The sequence below is a fragment of the Gekko japonicus genome, unplaced genomic scaffold (genome assembly GCF_001447785.1).
Source record: "Gekko japonicus isolate JY-2015 unplaced genomic scaffold, Gekko_japonicus_V1.1 scaffold1302, whole genome shotgun sequence".
Classification (NCBI taxonomy): domain Eukaryota; kingdom Metazoa; phylum Chordata; class Lepidosauria; order Squamata; family Gekkonidae; genus Gekko; species Gekko japonicus.
Genome location: NW_015173167.1, coordinates 125,956 through 151,766, shown reverse-complemented (window position 1 = coordinate 151,766; position 25,811 = coordinate 125,956). Strand labels below are relative to the sequence as shown.

The 25,811-nt window shown below is 48.4% G+C and overlaps 1 protein-coding gene across 1 annotated transcript in view; it reads right to left on the bottom strand.

Moving 5' to 3' along the window:
* The window catches only part of ADAMTS12 (ADAM metallopeptidase with thrombospondin type 1 motif 12), a 131,171-nt gene that overhangs the window by 86,285 nt on the left and 19,075 nt on the right, over window positions 1–25,811 (bottom strand). Inside the window, exons 4-7 of the mRNA XM_015422520.1 lie at window positions 22,584–22,667; window positions 17,559–17,683; window positions 9,009–9,158; window positions 6,626–6,769 (exon numbers count right to left, since the gene is read on the bottom strand). Of these exons, the coding sequence (XP_015278006.1) occupies window positions 6,626–6,769; window positions 9,009–9,158; window positions 17,559–17,683; window positions 22,584–22,667 (503 nt within the window). The remainder of the gene's footprint in view (window positions 1–6,625; window positions 6,770–9,008; window positions 9,159–17,558; window positions 17,684–22,583; window positions 22,668–25,811) is intronic.

The following is a 25,811-nucleotide window of genomic DNA, read 5'->3' as shown; positions in this document are numbered from 1 at the left end:
AATAGCCTATCGGGAGTAGGGGGTGTGTTTAGGTGTACTTGGTGGCGGGTTTTCTGAACGTATATAAACCAGCCTGCGAGCTGGTCCCTTGTCTTTGTCCTGAACTAAATAAAGGTAGGCTTAGCTGAAATCACTCTCCGTCTGCATACTTTTCACTGGCGACGAGGATGGGATTGACGACCCCATGAACAAAGACCCGGACGCCAAACCGAGCCCCGCACCGAGCACCGACGCCGAGACCTCCGGGAACCGCGCCGCTTCGCATCCCAGCTCTCCGGCAACCGCTCATCGCGCAGCTCCTGGCTCCGCTTCGTTCCCTGCTGACCCCGAGAGCAGCAGCGCCCCCCACAACGCTCCAGACGCCATCGCCGTTCCAGAGGCCACCCCACCACGTGGCGGCAGCACAATGGCGACCGCGACCGCAACAGAAACCCTGCCCGCTTTCGATCTCTCCCAGCCCTCGCTGTGGGACACCTGGCTGGACACGCTGGAGAGCCGCTTCACCATCCACAAGGTGGTGGATGACGCGATGAAGAAGGCTTACCTGCTGAGCCACTGCGGAATCCAGACCCATCGGCTCCTCAAGGACTTAATCTCGCCCAAACTAACGAAGGACGAGTCATACAGCTCCTTAGTCCAGGCCCTGACCGACCATCTGGCTCCCAAACCCACGAAGTACGTGGAGCGGTTGGACTTCTTCGCAAGAGTTCAGGCCTCCGGCGAAACCACCTCCGATTTTCTGGCGGCGCTGCGGAGCCTGGCGACCCGGTGCTCCTTCCCCAGCCTCGACGATACCCTCCTGAACCAGTTCCTCGTCGGACTCCGGGAGCCGAAGCTGCAGAGGAAACTGGTGAGCCAGAACGATCTGAGCCTGGACAAGGCCATCCGGGAGGCCTCAGCATACGAACAAGCGCGACAAGACCGCCGCGCCAAGGCGGTCCACCGTACCCAAGTGAGCAGCGGCTCCGACGTCTCGGACCAAGAGGAAGTCCTACAACTCCGACAGCGGACTCAGCAGCGACCAAAACACGCATCCCCCAGGACCAACAAGGCCCCGTCTCCAAGCCAGTGCGCCAGCTGCGGGGAGGGCCACGAACGCCGGTCGTGCCGTTTCCGGAATGCGGTCTGCCGCTCCTGCAACAAGGCCGGACACATCGCCAAGGTCTGCCGGTCCAAGGGACAACGACCGAGATCGGCCACCCACCAGACCACCGCGGAACTGCCCCTGGAGCTCCACACCGTGTCGTCCCACTTCCCACAGCACCAGGTCTGTAACCTGCCCCCCGACGGCCCAAATAAAATGCATGTGACGGTCCTCATAGAGGGAGCCCCCTGCACCATGGAGATCGACACCGGGTCGACCTACTCCATAATATCCGCGGACACGCTCCGTGCACTGTGTCCGCGGGGGGGGCCACCACTACAGAAGTCACGGGGTTTCCGGTTACGGGACTTTAACAAAAACCCCGTGGCGGTGGTGGGCTGGGGCAAGTTCCGGGTCCAGTTTCAGGGCTTCAAGGGCCAACTGGACCTACTGGTTGTGGACCGGCCCCTCTCCAGCTTGTTGGGACTGGCCTGGTTCAAGGCCCTGGGGCTCTCCGTTACGGGCATCAACCAGGTTGGAGCGCAGGATTTCGGGGCGGTGTGCGCAGAATTTCCCCGCATCTTCGATGGGACCCTGGGGCGGTACACGGGCCCTGCCATTTCCCTGGACCTAGACCCCGCGATACGCCCCATCCGCATCAGGGCCCGGCTGCCCCCGATCTCCATGAGGCCGAAGGTGGAGGCCGAGCTTGATCGCCTGGTTGAGCAAGGCGTGCTAGAACCTGTGGCGTCGGCCCGGTGGGAAACCCCCATTGTCACACCAATCAAGCCGAACGGGGACGTCCGCATCTGCGCGGACTATAAATGTACCATAAACAAAGCCCTACAGCCCCACGCATACCCGGTGCCGGTAGTAAGCCAAGTGCTGGCGGCCCTGGCCGGGGCCCGGGTGTTCGGCAAACTGGACTTGGCCCAGGCGTACCAGCAGCTACCGGTGGACGCCGCCACGGCCGAGGCCCAGACCATTGCGACCCACAAGGGGGCCTTCAAAGTGCACCGCCTCCAGTTCGGGGTCTCAGTCGCGCCGGGGATCTTTCAATCTTTTATGGATTCCCTTCTTAAAGGCATCCCCGGAGTTCAGCCGTTTCTAGACGACGTGCTGATCGCCGCGCCAGACCCCTCGTCCTTCGCAGACCGTCTGAGGGCCGTTTTACAGCGCTTCGACGCGGCGGGCCTCAAGGTGAAACGGGAGAAGTGCCTACTGGGGGTGCCGCGGGTGGAGTTTCTGGGCTTCGCGGTGGACGCCGCCGGCCTGCACCCCTCCCAGGACAAGGTAGAGGCCATCACGCACGCCCCGGCCCCGAAGTCCAAGACGGAGCTACAGGCGTTCCTGGGCCTAGTGAACTTCTACCACTCCTTCTTGCCCCTGAAGGCGGCCGTCGCAGAGCCGCTCCACCGCCTCCTCGACAAGTCAGCACCATGGGTCTGGGGGCCTCCGCACGCCGCGGCTTTCCAAACAATAAAGGACCTCCTGGTCTCTAATGCGGTCCTCGCCCATTTTGACGAGGCCCTTCCCGTGGTGCTGGCGTGCGACGCTTCTCCCTACGGGGTCGGGGCGGTCCTGGGGCACAGACTACCGGATGGTCGCGAGGTCCCGGTGGCCTACTACTCGCGGACACTGTCGTCGGCCGAGCGCAACTACGCGCAGATCGACAAGGAGGCGTTGGCAATCGTGGCAGGGGTGAAAAAATTTCACCACTACTTGTACGGCCGTCCGTTCACGATCCTGACGGACCACAAGCCCCTGCTGGGCCTCCTCGCACCCGACCGGCAGACACCGCAGATCACATCGCCCAGGGTGCTACGCTGGTCCATCTTCCTGGCGGGGTATGCGTACGACCTCGTCCACCGGCCCGGAAAGGCGATGGGCCACGCTGACGCACTGAGCCGCCTGCCCCTCCCCAAGTGCGACCCGGACCCGGCCCCCGCGCTCCTAGTCGCGAGCCTGGAAGCCCTCACGGACCAGCCGGTCCATGTTTCGGAGGTGGCACGCTGTACCTCCAAGGACAAGACATTGGGGAGGGTCTTGGACTGGGTGGTGAGGGGGTGGCCCGAGGCCAAAGGAGACCAGGACATCGCCCCGTTCGCCACCCGGAAAAACGAACTCTCAACCCACAAGGGGTGCTTGCTGTGGGGAAGCCGGGTGGTCATCCCCTCGCCTTTAAGGGAACGGGTACTCACCGCCCTGCACGAGACACACCCCGGGGTGGTGCGGATGAAAGCCCTGGCCAGGAGCTACGTGTGGTGGCCGGGACTGGACGCCGACATTGAAGGAGTAGTCAAGAGGTGCCAGCCATGCCAAGCCTCGCGGCCGGAACCACCCCGAGCGCCCGAGAGGGCCTGGGAATCCTCCCACCGTCCCTGGTCCCGCCTCCATCTGGACTTTGCGGGGCCCTTCCAGGGCAAGCTGTTCTTCATCCTGGTGGACGCATACAGCAAGTGGCTGGAAGTGGTCCCCGTGCCCTCCACATCCTCGCAGGCCGCAATCCGGGCCATGTGGAGGATCTTCAGCGGCCAAGGGATCCCCGACACGCTGGTCACGGACAATGGAACCGCGTTCACCTCGGCCGAGTTCCAGGCTTTCACCAGGTACTACGGGATCCGCCACGTCCGATCCGCCCCGTTCCACCCTGCCACGAATGGCCAGGCGGAGCGCATGGTGCGCACCACAAAGGACGCACTTCGCCGACTGGACTCCACCGATTGGGACTATAAACTAGCAGCCTTTCTCTTCGGACAGCGTACCACGCCACACACCACGACCGGCCGCTCCCCGGCCGAACTACTGCTGGGCCGCCGCCTGGCCTCCCGACTGGATCGGTTACACCCAGATCGGGCAACCCCGGAGGCCCCGGGCACCGAGACGTACGAGCCGGCCAGAGGGTTCTTTCCAGAGGACCCGGTGTACGCCCGAAACTACGGCCGGGGGCCTCAATGGATCCCAGCCCGAGTCATACGGGTCAAGGGCCCCCGTTCATACGAGGTCTCCAGCGAGGACGGCCAGATCCTCCACCGGCACATAGATCAGCTGCGCCGTCGCACGCTACAGCTGGACCCTGAGGATCCGGACGAGGACCCAGAGCCTGCCACATCGGCCCCACTCCCGGCACCGGATCCACAGCCGCCTCTCCGTGAGGAAACCGAGGCGCCTCCCACCGTGGTGCCAGACTGTCCTGCCTCCTCGGCGCCCTCGTCGGTCCCAGGCCCCTCGGCTCCCAGGGCCCCCGAGACCGAACCCATCGCTACCCCGGAGCCCCGACGCTCGACGCGCCCCAAGAAGCCACCCGCCTACTTGAAGGACTTCGTCTGTGGGTGCCTTCTGAACCAAGGGGGGAGGGGTGTTATGTATTCAGCCTGACATGCCCGGACTTGCCCGGGCTGGCCAGGCACAACTCTTCAATAGCTTCATGTCCAAAGACAATGGGTCCGTAGGATCCTAGCCGGCCCAATCAAAGGGCCAGCTTCTCAGCCGGGAGACCAATGGTCGCCCGGTTACTGTAAATAGCCTATCGGGAGTAGGGGGTGTGTTTAGGTGTACTTGGTGGCGGGTTTTCTGAACGTATATAAACCAGCCTGCGAGCTGGTCCCTTGTCTTTGTCCTGAACTAAATAAAGGTATGCTTAGCTGAAATCACTCTCCGTCTGCATACTTTTCACTGATCCTGCCCACTGAAATTAATCTGTGCTTGTGATGGACCACATTGAGTATATGATCACATCTCCATGCCGACATCCAGTCTGTGGTGGGAGATAAACTCTGCAGCAAGATTTGAACTGTTTCCCCAAATTATGGCAAGATGATAGCATTCACTATATCTAGTGAAATCGACTGTTGTAGGGATTGGATTTATGCCTGTAAGGTTAAAGCAGGCAGCCATTCATCAAGTTGGCTCAGCTCTGAGATAAGGGCTGTCACTCATGAAAGCTTATCTCACAAAAAAACTTGTTAGTTTTAAGTACCCCAAGAGTCTGTTTACCAAATAGTAGCTTATCTTGTGTACATGTAACTCTCATGGTGAGCTGGTCATTAGTTGTATCTGTCCATATGGCTGGATGCTTTGCAATGCAAGGAAGTGTACTCTTATCACTTGGGCAGTTTCAAGCTGATTGACACTTCATGGAGCTGTATGTGGGATTTGGGTTGCTTCTACATGAAAAGGATTCCCCATTTTGATCTCATCAGTCGGAGCCTCCACACAGGGTGATTCTCTCCTTTCTTTTTAAAAATATTTACTGCTGAGTGTTATTTTTAAAAAACCCTGCCATTAGTAGGGGGGCAAGAATATTGGGCAGGAGGGGAAAGGTGCTGGATTTGAGCAGAGAGCTGTGGAAATCCACAATTTTCTTTCCACTCTTTTCTCAAGCTTGGTTTGAGTAATATCTTTTAGATGATGATGATGATGATGATGATGATGATGATGATGATGATGATGATGATATTGGATTTATACCCCGCCCTTCACTCAGAGTCTCAGAGCAGCTTACATACTCTTGCTAGATGACCTTGGGCAAGCCATAGTTCTGTCAGAGCTGTTCTCTCAAGGACAGTTCTGGAAAGAGCTCTCTCAGCCCCACCTACCTCACAGGGTGTCTGTTGTGGGGAGGGGAAGGGAAAGGAGTTTGTAAGCCACTCTGAGACTCCAAGTGAAGGGCGGGGTATAAATCCAACCTCTTCTTCTTCTTTCCTTTCCCCTCCCCACAACAGACACCCTGTGAGGGAGGTGGGGCTGAGAGAGCTCTGACAGAAACTGCTCTTTTTCAAGAACAGCTCTGACAGAACTATGGCTTGCCCAAGGTCATCCAGCCAGGTGCAAGTGGAGGAGCGGGGAATCAAACCCAGTTCTCCCAGATTAGAGTCCAGGCACTTAACCACTACACCAAACTGGAAATACTGTACCAAGGCAGGTTTGATAAAAATTGCAGTGGTGCCATGGAAAACCTGGAAGGACGACGGCCAGATGATGGTGCCGGGCAGAAACCCCCAGAAGAACCGCTGGCGTTGGTTTCTCAGAAGGAGAATGGGCAATTGCAGGCTCCAAGGGATAACACAAAAATTAGCGGCACAACCTGCAATCAGTTCCACCCAACACTACATCTATTCAGATCGGACTGACATTCTGTACAAGATGCAGACAAAAGGCCTAAGGGCCATTGCCTGAAACGTCTGCCCCCTTTTTTGTTATGTATTATTTTTGCTGGTCTTAATAAAGGTATTACATAGGCTTTTTTGATCCCGACACTTCATCTGGTATTCCCTAGTTTGGATTCCTGAAAGCTCTGAAGACGGGACCCATTCTCTCCTCCTGCAGAACTGATTTCATGAAGTCCCTCCTCCTGCACAAGACCTCTGACTCCATCAAGCCATTTCTAGGGACTCAGTTTCTGCTATCTGTTTTGGTCAACTTGATAATCATTGGTTATGCCCTGCTAAAGTGCTAAAAGGTCATCAATGGGAAGAAGGAAAAAAATATTCTTCTAAAGTGTCCCTTTGTCCCTGTTGCAGCATTGTCATCTTCACTTACTCGAGGAACCGTGTGATGTATTCCCTGCTGCATCGTGACCAAGTGAGCGGAGAGGGGTCATACTGTAGCTGCCGGGACATGATGTACGGGTGTCTTCCCACGGACTCACAGTCATTCTCCTTTCCGTCATGCTGGATGCCAAAACTAGGAGATAAGTAAGCGGGCACAAGGTATAATTTATAAAGAGAGAACGTCCTATCTACAAATAGCCAAAGGCACTACATAAATCTGCAGGATTTGCTTTCGGTTATCTGTTAATATAAAGAATGTTATCTTCCTGGCCTGAATGGAGGCTCATAAAAGCAATCTATTTTGAATGATAACAAGACAAAAATTATGAACTAAGATGTTCACAGCGCCTTTCTAAACAAGTTACACCCTTCTAAGACCATTGACTTCAATGGATTCAGAAAGATGCAACTCTGTTCAGAGCAACACTTAATAAAGAATAAAGGCCACTGGGCTTTCTCTTCAAACTGACATTAAGGGAAAAAAAGACAGCGTAAGGGTAATTAGAAATAAGGAGCAAACCGGAGACTTTCTGAATATTTCAAATTTGAGAAGAATAAATTCAGGCAGAAGAAGAGAAGAAGACAAGAAGGTTTTTATACCCCGCTTTTCTCTACCTTAAGGAGTCTCAAAGCGGCTTACAACTGCCTTCCTTTCCTCTCCGCACAACAGTCACCTTGTGAGGTAGGTGGGGCTGAGAGAGTTCTGAGAGAACTGTGACTGGCCCAAGGTCACCCAACAGGTTTCATGTGGAAGAGGAGTGGGGACTAAAACCTTAGCTCTCCAGATCAGAGTCCGTCCCTCTTAATCACTACACCACACTGAGGGGCTATATGAAGATTCTCAGAAGAATATCTGCAATCAGTGTTTTAGATAAACATTGATACTTGAAGCTTCAAGAGATTCAAACGAAGACTGAGTGTGGATACAATTAACTGGAATAATTAATGTGTCTTTCTTTGAATTTAAAAAATCACATCTGTCTCTGTTTTTAATGTTCATTTAAAAAAAAATTAGGTTTTTTTTTACAGAGATAAAAGAGGGGGGGGGGACAACAGGCAGCATTCTAATCAATTACTCTGTAAGAAATAAACCAGCTTCTAAACATTATTAAAACAGACAACTTTAACTCTGACTACTTGCATTTGAGTGTTTTCTGATTTACATTGACATAACGCCCCATTCTTTGGTCCCCTTCTGCCCCTGCAGCAACATACAGGCCCGTCTCCTCCCCAGACAGCAGAGAATTAATGCAAATGTTTCAACTGAAGTTAGTGCTCCATTCAGACATCACAGCAAACAGAGGTTTGTGCATGATGATCACGGACACAGCTAGGTGCCATGCTAATGTGCTCCCCCTCACTCCTCACCCACTTCTTGCCTTAGGTACAAAGTATGATTGAAAAGCTTCCAGAGTCATAAAGCCTTGAATCAAATTCCAGTTCACTGTGATGTCTGAATGTCCTGGGCAACTCTGGCTTTGTATCCTCCTCAGAAACCAGGGTTCTCAAATGGGATTAAACTGAAGTTCAGGCTCCTGGTTTGTAGGGGCAGAACAAATTCTACTTTGCCCAGGCCCCTGCATGGGGAACTGGAACTTGATTTGAGGTTCCCCAACCCTTGAAGCCTTCAATCATTCTCCATGTGTGACGGTAGATAAGAGATTGGATGTATACCCCGCCATTCACTACCCGAAGGAGTCTCAGAGTGGCTGACAATTTCCTCAGAGTGGCTTACAATCTCGAGAGCCAGTTTGGTGTAGTGGTTAAGTGTGCGGACTCTAATCTGGGAGAACCGGGTTTGATTCCCCACTCCTCCACTTGCACCTGCTGATGTGACCTTGGGTCAGTCACAAGCTCTGGCACAGCTGTCCTTGAAAAAGAGCAGTTTGTGTCAGAGTTCTCCCAGCCCCACCCACCTCACAGGGTGTCTGTTGTGGGGAGGGGAAGGGAAAGGAGTTTGTAAGCCGCTCTGAGACTCCAAGTGAAGGGCAGGATATAAATCCAATATCTTCTCTTCTTCTTCTTCCTTTCCCCTCCCCTCCCTACAACAGACACCCTGTGAAGTAGGTGGGGCTAAGAGACGTCTCTCGAGGACTGCTCTTGAGACAACAGCTCTGAAAGAACTTATGACTGACCCAAAATCACACCAGCAGCTGCATGAGGAGGAGTGGGGAATCAAACCCAGTTCTCCCAGATTAGAGTCCACACTCCTAACCACTACAGTGGCTCTCCTCTGGTAGGAGGTGGGAGGAGAAAGAGGAGCATGTGAGCATGGGAACAAGCTATAAGCACTTGGCTTGTTGTGATGTTTGAATGTGCCTGGTATGATCCTTATGTGTGCCAAGGCTCCTGATATTTGCATTCAACCATACCTGTGTCCAAGTTCATGGGCAATTGTGAATGCCAAAGGTAAGCCGGAGTCTTCGTTGATATTGCAGCTCCGGTGAGGTTGACACATTCCAGAGAGATGCGACAAGCCTAAGGTTTCACATGGACGGTTCATGCCAGCACAAATGTCTTTTCTGTGATTAGATCAAAAGCCTTGAGATTAAAAGAGCTTTAATCACCTTGGGTCACATCATGCTTTCCTGGCTGGCCAATCCTTGTGTGTGGCGCACCTAAAGAGAAAAGTGGTACGGGCTCCATGCAGTAAGGGCCAATTCACATGATTGATGGGTGGATTGACTTCATTTATAATCTTTCCCCATTTTTTTTAACAGGGCACTAGTGGAGCACACGTCACAGGTGCATGGTGGACGAAAGAGGCACCTGTCCTAGCACACAAAGCTTATAGTCAGACACCCAGTAAATGCCTGGGCGCTTCAGTGATACAGCAGCCTCACTGAAGGTAAGCAGGCTGGGAGTGGACCATGTCGAGAGAGGAGACCTCTAGGGAACCCTAAGTACTTTTGAGTGGGCTCTTTTTGTAGAAAAAGCCCAGCAGGAACTCATTAGCATAATAGGCCACACCCAACAGCAGGAACTCATTAGCATATTGGGCCACACCCCTGATAGCACAGCTCATTAGCACATTAGGACACACCCCCATGTTACCAGAAGTGTGGTCATCCAGCCACACCCACCTTTTGCTTCTTATTCTGTTTACCTTGTTTGTTGTCAAAACCCAGGGTTTTTTTGTAGCAGGAACTCCTTTGCATGTTAGGCCACACACCCCTAATGTAGCCAAACCTAATGAGTTTCTGCTGTTGAGTGTGGCCTATTATGCTAATAAGTTCCTGCTGGGCGTGGCCAACTTGGGAGCCAGCCGGAACTCTGTTCCTGTGCCCAAAATAGCCCTGCTGTTATGGAACGTTTAATCAAATAAAGGAGAGACATGGATCTTGCGTTAGCATTCACAGCGCTTCCAACTTTAGAAAACTCGGCTCAGTAACAGCCGGCCACCTTAAACCTCAAAATATCTGGAGTTACACATTTGCTATGGCCAATGTACGTTCCTTGAAATTGCTCAGAAAAGCAACAAATAAACAAACAAACATTTTGCACCTTAAAGTGAGGTTTGCTGTTTAACTTGAAGTATGCATTGCAGGAATGTTTTCCCAGACTTACATTGCCTCCTCTGAGTAAGGCTTTTACAAAACTGTATTTCCAAATTACACCACCGATATGTTTAGATTTGTGTTCACAAAAATCAGCAGCAGTGTATGCATGGGGGAAATTATGTGTATGATACAGTGTTCAATATCTGTTTTGTGATTTAAGGATTCTGGTACCATTTTGGAATTCGCTGGTGGATTTTAACAAATGTTATTTAGAAAAAAAGGATTTTTACTTCACAGAAACTGAGAAAACTAGGGTGCATCTTTTGCTTTAACCTGTCAAGGTGATCGCTTGCTGCAGAACTGTCATGTCAAGAAGATGGTAAGTTTTTTCTTATTTGCAATCACCTTTTTTATCATACCTCTTGGATTTGTTGTGCAGAATCTTACCTGGATTTTATTTTCCTGTCATAGGCCCCTGCCACACGGCAGGGGAAAAGCCTCTAAAGGCGCGGCTTTTAAAAGCCGCACCAACGTTGAGACGCCGCGGTGGGATCCCACGGATCCCCTGGCCGCGGCACCTTTTCTCCCCGGCACGATCAAACGCCGGGGAGAAAACACGGCCCTGACCGGGAGCCGGCCAAACTGCGCATGTCGGAGCATGCGCAGTTCGGCTACGGGCCGGGGCTGTGCCGCGCAAGGACGCGCCGGCGATCAAACGCCCGGCTTGCCGCGCCGCTTCCCCTTGAACCACCAAGGTAGGTGGTTGCAAGTTGAGGCGGATTTTCGCGGGGAAGGGCCTGTTCGGGGGTGGAAGCACGATGCTTCCCAGATGTTGTGGTGTGATCGCGCCGGTTTGATCCGCCCCTGAACTGTCCCGCTCCCGGCCCAAATCGCCTAGTGTGAACAGGACCATAGACTTCTTTTTTTGTATCTGAGTTTTTGGTTTCGTCACAGAAAGTTTAAATAAGGCTGGAAATTCGGACACAATCAAATTAAAAAAACCAACAACACCTGGAATCGGAATTTTTAAATTCTGAAATAATACTGACACTGAAGTGCACATGCCTAATTGTTTGCTGGATTCAAAACACTGACCTCAAAGTTTGATTACGATAGGTTTGATTGCTGATCTCAGAGTTTGATTACAAAATTCACTCCATTGTTCCATTCGTTCTACACACCTTCTCATTCTACACACCTGAACTATTCCACACCAGGCATCAAAAAATTACCAGCATTACAGTGCCATCTGAAGCGGGCTTGGGGCCTGGCGACTCTACCCTGCAGTCTTGCTTCTTCCAGTTAACGCATTGTTAATCTCCCCTTCTCTACTACTAGAAACGCAACTGTGAAAAGTTATCTGTCTAGATGATGGAATATGATGTGGCATGGGACAACCCTGCTCTTTCTCAGACACCAGTTCACACTTTCTCTGAGGCAGCTGCATTGGTATGGAGTATTCCATGTACTAAGCTGTCTAGAGCCCCACCCACTTTTAAGTAGCTTTAGGCTGTGGTCACACACACTAAATAATCCACTTTCAATCCACTTTCTGTAGGGCAGTGCAGATGGATTCTCCTGCCTGGAGATTGGGAACCCAAAGGCATTTGTGTGCTAACAGCATGAGAAGTCTGGTGAATGCTACCGCAGTTAGTGTGACCTTGAGGAGGGGAAGGAACTGATAACAGAGAGCTCACACACACAGACACACACATTCCAAAAGGATGCTAGAATGCTTGGAACTTTCCTCTACGCAGAGAGAAGGAGGGAGAGAGAGGAGGGGGAGGAAATGGGGGAAAACTGAGTTTATAAATAAATGCTGGGAAACCGAGAGGTTTCAGATCAGCTTCCTGCAGACTTGTGTCCTGTCGTCTTTGCATCGCATGCACCCCTGCACCCCACACCCCAACGAGTGACCCCACAACTTTCCAACTGGATTTTGCCAGTTCACACAAGTAAAAATCCAGTTGGAAAGTACACTGAAAGTGGAATGAAAGTGGATTATTTAGTGCGTGGGATTGCAGCCTTACATGATCAATCACTGTACTTATGAGTAACACATTTGAATTGAGATTCCCCAGAGTGACTTTGGACCCAAGAAGGAAACACTGTACAGGCCTCATTCATAGTCACACAGACTCTTGTCTTTTTGAGGATACGCAGAAGCAGCATAAATGCCTCCTGTATGTTCTGTATACCCTATTACTTCAGCCAAATTTTGCCCCCTCTGTGCCAGTTTCTTTCGTTCTCTGGGCCTAGTTTGGTACATGGGCTAGTTTTCATTCTGTGCACACCTCTTTTTTTTTTTTTTAAAAAAAACCTATATATTGTTTTCAGAGGCTGAATCATTATTCCCTAAATTAGAATAAGCCAGTAACACATGGCAGCATCTAAAAAAACTTGGCAAACTGAATCACAGACTCCTGATCATTATGGCACTATTCAAAAGCATGCAATTATCGTAACAAGTGCCGTTGTTGAGGAAGTCACAAGCAATAAAGCCCTGTGATTTTGTTGCAAGCAGACTGTAACATTAACGACCAATAATATTTGGTTTTGTGTTTGTTCTCTTGGGAAGGGAGTTGGGTGAGAGATTTTTAAAAAGCCGTTTCTAAAAGTGTCCGCATTTCGTTTGGCACAATAGCTCAGGTCCTGACTCACAAAACGCTTCTCGGTATAAAATCAGTGTGATTATCATTACGGACAGCCTGTTACATGAGTCGCTTGTTACAATAGCTAAGAATGCTAATAAACAAAGGAGTGATGAGTGATGATGCTAGCCTTTTCCTCCCCTGGTTGCATTGCTGTTGATGAGATCAGATCATGAGGTTATTAGATTTAGGGCATGGCAAAAAGGGGACAGAATTCATCAATCAATGCACGGCTATATTTCAACTGGAAAGCATCAGGCTGCTGACTCACATTCAGCTCGTGATGGGGAGAGCAGCTATTTTACTGTTTCCCCTTGTGCCGTTTTCCCACCAAAAGCTAGGGTTGCCAAGATGATCTTCGCTGGGAGCGGGGGGCTCCTGGCCAGCGTCTGGTGTGTGTGTGTGCGCACTTCGCACGCACGTGCGTCACCTGGAAGTGACGGGAGGATGCTGGGCACTCTGGGGGCGGGGACATGGCCATACAAGGGAAAACCATAGAGTTTTCCCTTGTATGGCCGTGGCCCCGCCCCCAGCGTGCCCGGTGTCCTCCCGTCACTTCCGGGTGACGTGCGTGTGGCGCGCACGCACCAGATGCTGGCCCGGAGGTCCCCGCCCCCCGCGCAGCACTGCCTCTGGGGCGGGGGTTTCCCCGCCTCCCGGGGGGACTTGGGATCCCTACCAAAAGCTGTCAATTTAGTGCATTTTTAGGCCATTTTAGGTGTACATCTTCTCCGTTTCCTTAACAGCCCTGTAAGGTCGGCCAGGCTAACTTACAAAAATATATATCACTGTGTACAATAAATATATGTCTGTGGTAGAACAATTTTGTGCTTTATTCTTTTTCTTTTTCTATTTTTCAATACTGTTGTCTAAATATTGGTATCAAATATTATCAAAAATATATTTCACCCAAACAATACACAGAGACAGCACCTTGTCAGTATCACTGCACTCTGTATTGTTTGGGTGAAACATATTTTTCTTGTACACAGTGATATATATTTTTGTATGTTTTCCTAACACTGTGACCTTCAATTTTTGTATTTAACAGAGACTGATTTCCCACAAGCACTGCTCCCCGCTCGCTCTTCCCTTTTGCCTCGATGGTACGTGTTAATTTCACATAAGCTGCTGTGCGGCCGCATTTTGCCCCACAGCTTCGTGTGATTTTCCCGCGTATACTCAATCCTGTTTTTTGAGGATTGCGTAAACGCGGGGGAAATTGCACGAAGCTGCGGGGCAAAATGCGGCCGTGTCCCCAGGACACACACACAGGCAGACACTGGGGCCAGACTGCCCCCCCCCCCCAATATTTTGAAATACAGTCCTCGGGGAAACCCTGCGAACAGAAGCTTGTAACATTAGAACCGGTGTTTGGACCGGGCATCACTATATATCACCTTGTAGGGCACAGTCTCCAGAGTGTGGAGATGTGTCATTTGGGGTGGTCCAAATATTTTTTTTGGGGGGGCAGTCTGGCCCCAGTGTCTGCCTGTGTGTTTGTCCTGGGGGGCACCGCACTTGGAGCAACTGGTACCGGAACCGCGCTTTGGACCAGCACACAGAATGTGTCCCCTCGAAGGGGAGGGTCCGCTGAAGACAGGGGTGTATGAAGTGTGGGGGTCCAAACCTTATTTTGGGTGCAGGGGGCACTTCCTTATTCAAATCTCCTTTGAAATGCAGGCCTCAGGGAAGCCCTGCGAACAGAAGCTCATGGCATCAGAACCAGTATTTGGACCGGGCATCACTATATATCACCTTGTAGGGCACAGTCTCCAGAGTGTGGAGATGTGTCATTTGGGGTGGTCCAAATATTTTTTTTGGGGGGGCAGTCTGGCCCCAGTGTCTGCTTGTGTGATTGTCCTAGGGGCACTGCACTTTGGAGCAGCTGGCACCAGAACTGTGCTTTGGACCAGGATACAGCATATGTTACCTCGAAGGGGAGAGTCCTGTGAATGTGGGAGTATATAAGTAACGAATAAGGAATGAATAAGGAAGTGCGAATAAGGAACCAACTTCAGCCTCCTATAATTCTGAGGGAAAAGTGTTGGCGACTCTGCCCATCAGGAGCTTGAGCTGAGCCAGTAAGTATCCCCTGCTGCTGTCAGTCAGGAGGATGTTGGTTCCACTGTCCTGACCTCTGGCCAGCCTGTCAGCTAAGCTATTATTCTCCCCGGGAGTCTGTGGAGAAGCAGTAGGACAAGAATTAATGGGCTCTATACTGGCTAAGAAGAGCAGATCCCTTCTTCTGAAGACAATGACCCCATTAATGGGAGTGCAGGTCAGACCCATTGCACTGAAAACGTTTCTGATCCTGGGATTCTATTTGCACAGACCCCTGCTACTTCTTTGGTAGGGAGAAGGGCCCGGCCATTTTCAACATTATGTATTATGCTGTAACAAAAACGGGGGACAGAATTTCCCTCCCTAAAATAAATAAATCCTGTTTGCCGACTCTGATGTACCCCCCCCCCCCCCAATTCGGACATGAGGCTTGGCTCAATTGCTAGCTACCATTCCCCCTTAACAAAAGGCTTGGACTTTAAATGTATGTATTCAAGCACAGCGAAAGCTTTGTTATCTGACATTTGGTTATCCAGGGTCCCTGCCACACGGCAGGGAAAAAGACGGTTGAACTGCGGCTAATCAGATGCCGGGGAGAATGCAACGGTGGAAAGGGGAACCTGGTGAACTGCGCATGCTCACGCATGCGCAGTTCGGCCAGGAGCCGGGGATGCGCCGGCGCAAGGACGCGCCGGCGATCCCACGCCTGCACTTGCCGCGGCCCAATAGAAAGAACCACCCAGGTAGGTGGTTGTTTTTTGGTGCGCTGTATGGGCGAGATGGGACGGATCGGGGACGGTAGCACGACGTTCCCCAGATGTTGCTGTGGGATCACACCCGTTTGCTCCGGTCCAGATCCGTCCTTCTCCCAGCCCAAACGGTTCGTATGAACAGGGTCACTAACACTCAGTTATTTAGGCACAGTGGGAGGTGAGGCATAGAATTTCCTGCACTCGTCCAGTGACCCTTGGAGTTCCTTCCAGCTCGATGTTTCTGTTTCTCAAAAGGCATCACATTCAGCTACTATGTCCCCTGCCTGTTCCAGAGTGCACACACCCCACTCTCATCTCTACAGCTGACTAGCTGGATGCCTCCAGACATTACTGGGCTTTCAAAGGCCAATGCTGCAAGATGACATCATCCTTGGGCATCTCCTTCCCATTCCACCTGCTTTGGGCTGTCAGTTGGCCTGCTTGTCTGCCTGCTGTATAGGATGGCTCCATGACTCAGGGGAACGTTCCCCCGAGGCTTGCGGGCTGGGGCCATGGTGTTCCTTCAAAATGAGATGGGATTTGGTTGCAGAGGATTCCTCTCTGTAGGTGGTGTGGCGGAACAATATGTTTGAGCATCTAGCATGCTTGATTAACCAGCAACCAATGCTCCCTCTAAACGGTGGAGTCTTGTGAGCAAAGATGCTACTTTGTGAGCTACTGGCATTAAAGTTGTGAGTGAGTGATTTGGCTGCTGCATAAATCAGTTTGCTCTGGGGCCATCCTTCCTGAGCCGAGACAAAAAACGTGTGAGCCAGAGGCTAAAAAACTGTGAGCTAGCTCACACTAACTCAGCTTAGAGGTAACACTGCCAGCAAAAAAACGACGACAACCCCATTCCCCATTAATATTGGATAACAAAGCTTTTTTTTCTGTATTGCAAATCTACATTGAACTGTCATTGTACAATGGTGCCATTTGAGAAAGGCAGGGGAGTTTCATGTTTCACTTCCCATTACTTTGGCCCTCATTGATTCTACGTGTGTGTGTTGCCGCCATCAAGTTGCTTCCAACTTATGGAGACCCTATGAATCAATTACCTCCAAAATGACCTATCGGGATTACTGCAATGCAGGGCTTCCATTTGTCTCTGTCTCCCCCCCCCTGTCGGCAAGAAGGTTGCTATCAGCTTCAGGAGACTGCTAAGAGCAGGTTGACATGTATAAAGGGATTTGTGTGTTTCCCACTTAGGAAAGATCTCAGAACTTGGGCTGATGATGAGAAGGAGGGTGGGAAGGGTTGCATCAGTTCTTACATGCCCAAGGAAATGCTAATTGCCACTTTGGGGTCAGGCAGCAATTCTTCTCCAGGCCAGTTTGGCTGGAGATCCTGGAGGTTTTTTGCCATCTTCTGGGCATGGAGCAGGGGTCACTGGGTGTGTGTGTGTGTGGGGGGGAGTATTTCTGAATTTCCTGCATTGTGCAGGGGGTTGGACTAGATGGCCCTGGAGGTCCCTTCCAACTCTATGACTCTATGATCACATTATTGTGTGTGTGTGTGTGTGTGTTTGTGTGTGTGTGTGTGTGTGTGTGTGAAGTGCCATCAAGTCGCTTCTGACGTATGGTGACTCTATGAATTAATGACCTCAAAAATGTCCAATCGTTAACAGCCTTGGGTTCTGCGTAGTGAATGGCTACTGCTAATGAAATGGGACAGCAGATAAGCACATCAAAAGCACAAATCCCTTTGCTTGTTGTTTTTTTTAAGTGATAAATATTTGGTCTGTTCTGATAACATTCTTTAACACAGAGAGGCATAAAAAGTAACTGCAGCAAAGGATCTTAAAAAGCACACTTTCTTTTACCATATAATCAAGATCTATTTCTCTCCCTTCAAGAGCGCACCTTGATATTTTTGCTAAGAATCTCGTTCCCACCACCAAAATCTCTGTGTCCTTTGCTAGAGTAGAATCCATGTCTCAATCACTGCATCCATACCTGGTTAGGAGAACAGCCACATCATGATGGAGCGCGTTGGCGTCACTTTTGGGGTTGATGCTCTTCTGCCATTTACAGAAGCTGGCTAGTGTCTTATCTGCATGGTGAACTATTTTCAGTCCTCGCTAAAGAGAGGGAAAGAAAATAGCATTACAAATGCAGCAATATATTTGCTAGAAGAACTCTATGTCAGACTAAATTACCAACTCCAGTGAAGTCATTGAATTGTAACAGATTATACTTTTGCCCGAAGCAAGAAACATCATTACGATAACTTTCAGGAGTCAATAAACAGCTAAGATTAAACTGGCACTACTGAAGATACTAAGCCAAAAAATAAAATAAAATTGGGGAACATAACATATTAAGAGACCATAGAACTTTTACAGAAAATAGCTAAAATATTTGTAAACGCTAAAGTGATGTTTAATTAACTCTTCCTTCTCCCTCCCCCTCTTTTTTGCTCTGAGTTCCCTTTCCTCCTGCCCAGAAAAGGCAGGACAAATAATATTATAGGAAAATCACCATCTTGGATCTTTTATTCTGTATTGTAATTTTTATTAAGTTATACATTGAATTTTAATATTTTAATATATTTTATGGCATCATGCCTTGTACATCGACCAGAGATAGGGCAATTAATAAACAACTACTACTGCTGCTGCTGCTGCTGCTGCTGCTACTACTACTATTTCTTCCATTGGTTTTCTACTTTGAAACGGCTTTGAATCATGACAGGGTTAAATAGATTTAACACTCTGAGAACAGTGAGGCTGATCTGGAATCACCTTTCCTACACTCAGTCCAAACGCTGGTTTCACAAAACATCAACAAGGAAATCCCCCCTGTTCATATACAGAGCAATTTTGTACTTCTAAAGGAGGTCTCATTTTCTTCATTAACAGGGCAACAAATGAATCAATAAATGTACATACGGCATGTAACCACATGTAAGAAAAAGTGGGCGTTCCACGAAGTAGGGAGTTGGGAAAAGATTGAGAACTGAACCAGGATTTCATTTCCTACTACGTATGTCTTATCAAAAAGGATATATAAAAAAGGGATATTGCAGAGCTGGAAAAAGGGGAGCAGAGGGCAAGCATGATGATTAAGGGGTTGGAGAACCTTCCTGGGAGGAAAGGCTAAATAGGCGTTTTTAAACTTTTCAGTTTAGGGGGAAATTATAACTGAAGGGGGAATCGATGGACAGCAGATATGCATGTCAAAAGCACAGGTGCAGAACGGACAATGGGAAATACCACTTTACACAGAGAGTGATTAAAATTCGCTACCAGAGGATTTAGTGATGGCCACAGGAATAAACATGTTTTAAAAAAAGATTAGATAGATTCATGGAGGATTATAAATGGTTATTAGCCATGGTGGCTGAGGGGAACCTCCGCATTCAGAGGCACTAAGCCTCTGAATCCCAAAGGCAGGAGGCAACATCAGGGGAAGGCCTTGGCCTCTATGCCCCGTTGTTGGCTGTCTAGAGGAACTGATTGGCCACTGTGTGAGACAGGATGCTGGACTAGATGGACCACTGGTCTGATCCAGCAGGGCTCTTCTTATCTTCTTATGCTCTTAATCCCTTTGCTTTTTAAAAAGTGATTAATATTTGACACTGTTTTGGGCTGGGAAGGCAACATGGAGGAATTCCAAGTAAATTCACTTTTTTCTAAATGGCCCATATGTTGTCCTTTTTGGTTGAAAGTTAAAAAATTTAAAAGGCATCACAAAGTTAACAGAGACAGAGCACTAAAGCGTAGGTGAGTGCACTGAAATGTTGTCTTCTTCCCCTACTGTCTGTCTTGTGGACAGACCTTAAAGCCAAAAGTTTCTGTCATGCCTGCGGCTCTTGAAAATGCCTGTATGTCTGAACAAAGCTAAGCAAGCCTGTATGCATTCAGATGTTGGCTTTAGCTGTTCACAATTCATTTCGGTTGAGGCCAGTAAGTGTAGCATCACACTTTTAAAAAAACAGTTGGATCCTTATTCTGAATTGGCCACCTTATTTTTAAAAGGTTCCTTCTAGTTTGGGGTCAACCCAGACCTTGAAAGTCTGGTACAGGTTAAGTCTGACAACTCACAATCCAGAGATTTGTCCTGTACCTTTAAATTCATCCGTTGTGTCCAATTACACATTAAAAAGTACACATTAAAAATTACACATTAAAAAGAAGATAAGAAGAGCCCTGCTGGATCAGACCAGTGGTCCATCTAGTCCAGTATCCTGTCTCACACAGTGGCCAAAAATAGGGCATAGAGGCCGAGGCCTTCCCCTGATGTTTCCTCCTGGCACTGATATTCAGAGGTTTACTGCATCTGAATGTGGAGATTCCCTTTAGTCACCATGGCTAGTGGCCACAGACAGACTCGTCCTCCATTAATCTGTCTAATCGCCTTTTAAAGCTGTCTATGCATGGAGCCATCACAACATCCTCTGGCAGCGAATTGCACAGTTTAATCAGTCATTGTGTAAAGAAACATTTTCTTTTTTTCATCCCGGATCTACTTCCCATTGAGAATATCAACCTGTGTGCTGTGTAACAGTTAGACATGATTTACAAATTCTGATCAACCCAATATGGATCGCTACTGTGATTCATATAGAGAAGGAGCTTCACCTTTTCCCTACACTGTTTTCCTGACCTGAAATGATTCAAGGGGGCATTTTTCGGTCCATTGAGAAAGCCTATGTGTATAGTCATGGCTGACTCATGGTTCTTTCACCTTCCCTCACCAATAATGTGGCATACCTGGAATCCTGCCTGTCATTGGAGGGGAGGGGTGATGAAACTGGGAGAAAGATAAGTGGGAGTTAAGTTTAAATTTTGGGGGACTTTTGATCTCTTTTTTACATTCAGCTGCAAGTGGAATTCAAACAGAAATTCCACATGATGCTTCATGCATCACCATTCTCAATAAAAAATTCACCCCCATAGGAAAGAGCCTAGTATGTGTCTGTGACACCCCTTTCTCACTTACACAGAGAAGAAGTTAACTTTTATTTATGGTTTGAACACAACTCTGAAGAAAGTCAGGTAGAGGTTTTTGTTGTTGTTGTTCAGTCACACAGTCGAGTCCGACTCTTCGCGACCCCATGGACCAGATCACGCCAGGCCTTCCGGTCTTCCGCCATCCTCTGAAGTTTAATGAACTTCATGTTCGTTGCATCTTTGACCTTACAAGGTTCTTTTCCATTAAACTTTTGAACTGTTCCCCTATTTCATCACTTAGGATCTTTTGTTACAAATTAACTCTTTCTTTCAGTCAGCTTTAAGCTGCTCTTTACCACGGCTTCCCTCAGCCAGACACGCTCTCAACTCTTCAACTGCACTCCTTGACACTCTTAACTGCTGTTTTCAACTCTCTCTCTCACTAATGATCCATCAGCTCCCATTGGCTGCTCTTAGGGAGACCTAACCTGTATGTCGCAGTGTCTTCTTAGAAGTAAGTCCCCTTCTGCTCCGGATTCTCAATAGAAATGCATCCCCGCAAGAAAGAGCCTACTATGTGTTTACTTAGAAGTAAGTCACCTTTAGCACTGGCATCACTTTTCCCTGCATTCTTCCATTTGTTCCTTTGTTTTTAGTTCCATTAATTGCTTCTTTTTCCTTCCTGATTAGTAGACTTTCTTTAGGCATGTGTGAATAAATACTTAATGGTTAGCTCTCATTTCCTCCGAGGGAGGAGGGCTTAAGTAATGATTTTTACATAGTGGCAAGCCAAAGTCATTGCTCATCATTTTTCTTCACAATCATAACAGCACAATTATAACATAATGATCATGATTGCTTTTTTTAAATCAGTAGGTTTAGCTAACTACAGTGCAAAATGGTAATCAGAGCACCTGCTAGCTGCAGGAGAGAACAGGAAGTAATTAATTAAACTGGAAGGAGAAGGAAAAGATGCAATATTAAAAGAGGAGTAGCAGTAGGAAGACTAAATAGTCCTTTAACAGTCCATGCAGGACAGACCGGCACTGGGGTTACATTTTACATTTAAACACTACCACAAACAGAGTGTCTGAAAAAAATTAGAAATGCAACAGAAAAAAAAAACTGGAATGCAACAAGTTAAGTATGATGTCTTCTGGATTGTCCATACAAAAGGAAAGAACAGATTATGGCAATCCCAGCCTAAATGGTTACTGTGGTAACAACCAGAATATAGAAGAGGAATCTCGTGCTGTGTCCGCAGTAGTGAATTCCCCACACTGACATTTTTTAAATTGCGTGTTATGTGAAATTTTTTGCAGTAGATTTTTCCTCACCAGGCACAAACCCAGAATCCCCAGTTTTAGCGAGTTCTGAAAACACGGGGTAAGAAGGAGAAAACTTCAGGCTTGCGCCTGGTGAGGAAAAATCTACTGCAAATTTTTTTACATAATGTGCACTTTTTAAAAGGCCAATGTGGAGATTTTCACTACTGTGGAAATGGTCTCTGAGTTGCAAACTGGCAACCTTCATTCAGCTTCTGTTGTGGTTCAGAGAAAAATAATAAAATGTGCAGTTTTAGATTTGGGCCTCATTTGTCTTTTCTGACATGCCAATGCAGACAAGAGAACCCTGAGGTTAAGGCAAAATCATCTGTCTAACATGTTAATCATCAAAATGGTAATTGTCATGGTAAAAATTCAGTTCCAATCTGGTAGTCAGGTATTGTTCCCATATTTAAATTACAGCATGAAGATATGACCTTGAAGAATCCATTTCAGGTATCTAGGCATGTAACAACAATTAAAGAGAAGAATTTTATCGCTAGAAAATCATGTAAGACAAATAGTTCTATGTTCTTATTGGATTCCTTAGGCTGCAATCCTAAAAAACACCTTCCAGGGAGTAAGCCCCAATAAAACGGGACTTCTGAGTGAACCTGCCTAGAATTGCTCTAGGGGGGAGAAAAGCAGGATAAAATTAATAAACACACAAAAGACATTCTCCAGCTCTTCCCCTTTCATCCTTCACTAAAATTTGTCTGGCCCAATGAAATAATTCCATACAAGAGAGACTGGGATCTTACCTCCTCTTCCTCAAGGAGAATAAGGCGAACCAGCACAATATGGATTGCATTACCAATGCTCGGATCATGGAACAAGCCTGACACCTGGGCCAAAGCCAGACAACAGGAAGTTAATGGATTCGTCTGCAGCAAGAGGCTCCAAACAGTGATGATGATGATCATCTCTTACCACAGCGCCAAGAGAATATGTGACCCTTTGCCAAGTTACATAAAGGATAGGTCTTTGCCTATAGGGACTTACAGTCTAAGTTTAGACAGGGGAAGGGAGACCAGAACAAAGGAGGGAAGGAACAAAGGGAGGAGAGGGAGAGGGAAGGGTAATAAACCACCACAATGAGAGAAGGAATGGAAGATGTGAGATCATGAGGGAGAAATATGAGCAAATGCAGTTTTGACTGAGGGATGAGGAGGCCAATCCAAATTAAGGCACTAGCAGAGGTCATTTCGGGGGGGATCACGGGGGATCGCAGTTCCCCCGGGTGAGGTACGAGGGGGGCACATGACGAAGCCCCACCCCCTGCTTCCGGCCGCCCCGCTTCCGGCCCTCATTCAGCTAGGAGGAGGCAGGAAAAGAGGGAGGGTAAGTTGCTTCCTCCCTGCCTCTCCCCACCCCTGCCTGCCTGGGGCCAGGGAGGGCCTTCGTGGGGCTTCCTTGCACTCCCGCCGGCCTTGCAGGTCCACCGCCGGGCCCCTCATGGGGCTCGGCAGTGGAGCTGCAAGGCCGCCAGCGGCAGCCGGGACCGTTGGGGGCGGGGTGTGTGGCCTTATGACACACTTCCGGTGACGTCAGGGGGTGTGGCCTTATGACACACTTCCGGTGATGTCAGGGGGTGTGGCATATGCTAATGAGTTATGCTAATGAGTTCCCCTAGCTCTTTTCCTACGAAACGACCCCTGGGCACTAGTAACATTGTGTAAATATATTCTTGGGGTTGTGGGAAGATCGCGATAGAACTTTCCCTATTCATCCTACCTGTAGTTTCTTGTTTTTTCTAAGGCAACCCTAGTGTGAGGAACCATCCTGCCCCAAAGATATACGCCTCCACCTCCTCTCCTGTTTCATACTGTTTCCCAGACTGATGCCTGTTTTGGATATAAATGCCATAAAATGATTTTAAAATGCCATTATAATGTTGTATTAATGGGACAAAAGAAATGAATGAATGTCAAACAAGAAAAGAACATAGGTGGGATTGAAAATGCTTACAACAAATACATATGAAAATTGAAAGTAATGAAAATGGCACATTCGTATGTCCCTAATCATCATGTCTGGAAGCTAATATAGGTCATCACTCAGAGTATTTTTTAAACAAAGGGATTTTTTTTATTAATCATAGGGATACAAAGACATACATGCTAGTTAACTAATGCAACTTAGGTGGCTCGGTAAGTCAGGGGTCCTGAATATTGCTAAGACAGTGGGTGCTTGATAATTCTGAGGGTGGGGAGTAGGTGCTACCACCAGGGGTCATTTCGTAGAAAAAGAGCTAGGGGAACTCATTAGCATAATTCATTAGCATATGCCACACCCCCTGACATCAGGGGCCCGGTGGTGGACCTGCAAGGCCAGCGGGAGTGCGAGGAAGCCCTGCCAAGGCCCTCCCTGGCCCCAGGCAGGGGTGGGGAGAGGCGGGGAGGAAGCAACATACCCTCCCTCTTCTCCTGCCTCCTCCTGGCTGAATGAGGGCCGGAAGCGGGGTGGCCGGAAGCGGGGGGCGGGGCTTCGCCCTGTGCCCCGCCCCCCTGCACCTCACCTGGGGGAACTGCGTTCCCCCGCGTTCCCTCCCGAAATGACCTCTGGCTACCACAAAACAGCTTCCATGGGAGCCAGTCATAAAATGTTGGTAGACTGCAAGCAAACCACCTTCCTACAATGGATGCAGAATAGAAATGGGCTCGAACCGAAAACTAACTGAATTCTTACTCGAACCAGGGCAGTTTGTGGTTTGTTTTGACCAGGTTCTCTTCATTGCTCTGTTCCCGAACCAACGAACCACCATTTTGGGGTGGTTTGTTAGAGCAGTTTGCTGGCCAGACAGCCTGGTGCCCATTCGGACAATTCCTAGTCAACACTGGGGGTGAACTTGTGGAGAGCCCTAGAAACACCCATATTAGTTGTCCATAGCTTGATTGGCAGCTTTGGCAGCCAACCACGGAGCTCCCATTTTGCTGTATGGGAGCAGATTGTACCACACCCTGACTCAGCATCATCATTATTTATTACGGTCAAAGACCCATCAAACAGCATTACAGGATCAAAAAAGCAAACCCAGGTTACCGAAACATTACAGAGAGGAGACATCATAAATAGTATTAAGGAGGAGCTTGCGCTTTGCAAATGCAATAAAAAGAAATTTAGCAACATTCCTTGATATTGCAATGGATTTGTCCTCCAATAGATATTTCAGCACAAGTTCCTCAGAATGAATTGCTAGTTGTCCTTGGACCCTAAGTGACCTTAATATAGGTGTAATTAAGAGGGCTCTTTCTTCTGCATAATAAGAGCAATAAAATAAAATATGGGGGAGGGTCTCTATTGACTCAGAGGAGCATGAACAAAGTCTCAAATGCCTTGGGATACGTTGAAATCTTCCAGAAAGAACTGCCGATGGAAAAGCATCAAATCTGGCTCTGGAGAAAGCCCATCTATGATTTGGGTTGGAGATATTAGCTAAATATTGAGGAGTGGTCATATAAATTTCGGGTTTCAGAGATTTATAGAGCGGCGGAGTTGCGGCGTGAGTCGTTTGCAGCTCAATATCTCTGAGACGTTGAATGACAATAGATTTTGCCCTGACATAGCCGCTTTCCAAAAGTTGGTACGGGTATCATCATCATTATCATTACTATCATTAATAATAATATCCATTTTATTTTTAGATTGTTTTAAATGGTTAGGAAATTTTAAAAAATCATTCTAGATCACTGGTTTGACGTTGGAAGTACATCTTGGAGTATTAAATAAAGATCTCAGGAATTTTGATTGGACTAGTTCTAACGCCTGAAGATTTGTAAATCGCATAATTTGTGTCCCATATCTCATTTGAGCTAAAACTTTAGCAGAAAAGAGTTTCAAGGCAGCTGGAATGAAGTGTGCACCATCCTTTCTGAAAAATCTTAGTATAGCAGAAGCAGTTCTTTCCGCCGAAATAGCCACTGATTTGATGTGAGCTGCAGGGTTACCATTATATGCAAATGTAACCCCTAAGTATTTAAAGAACTTAA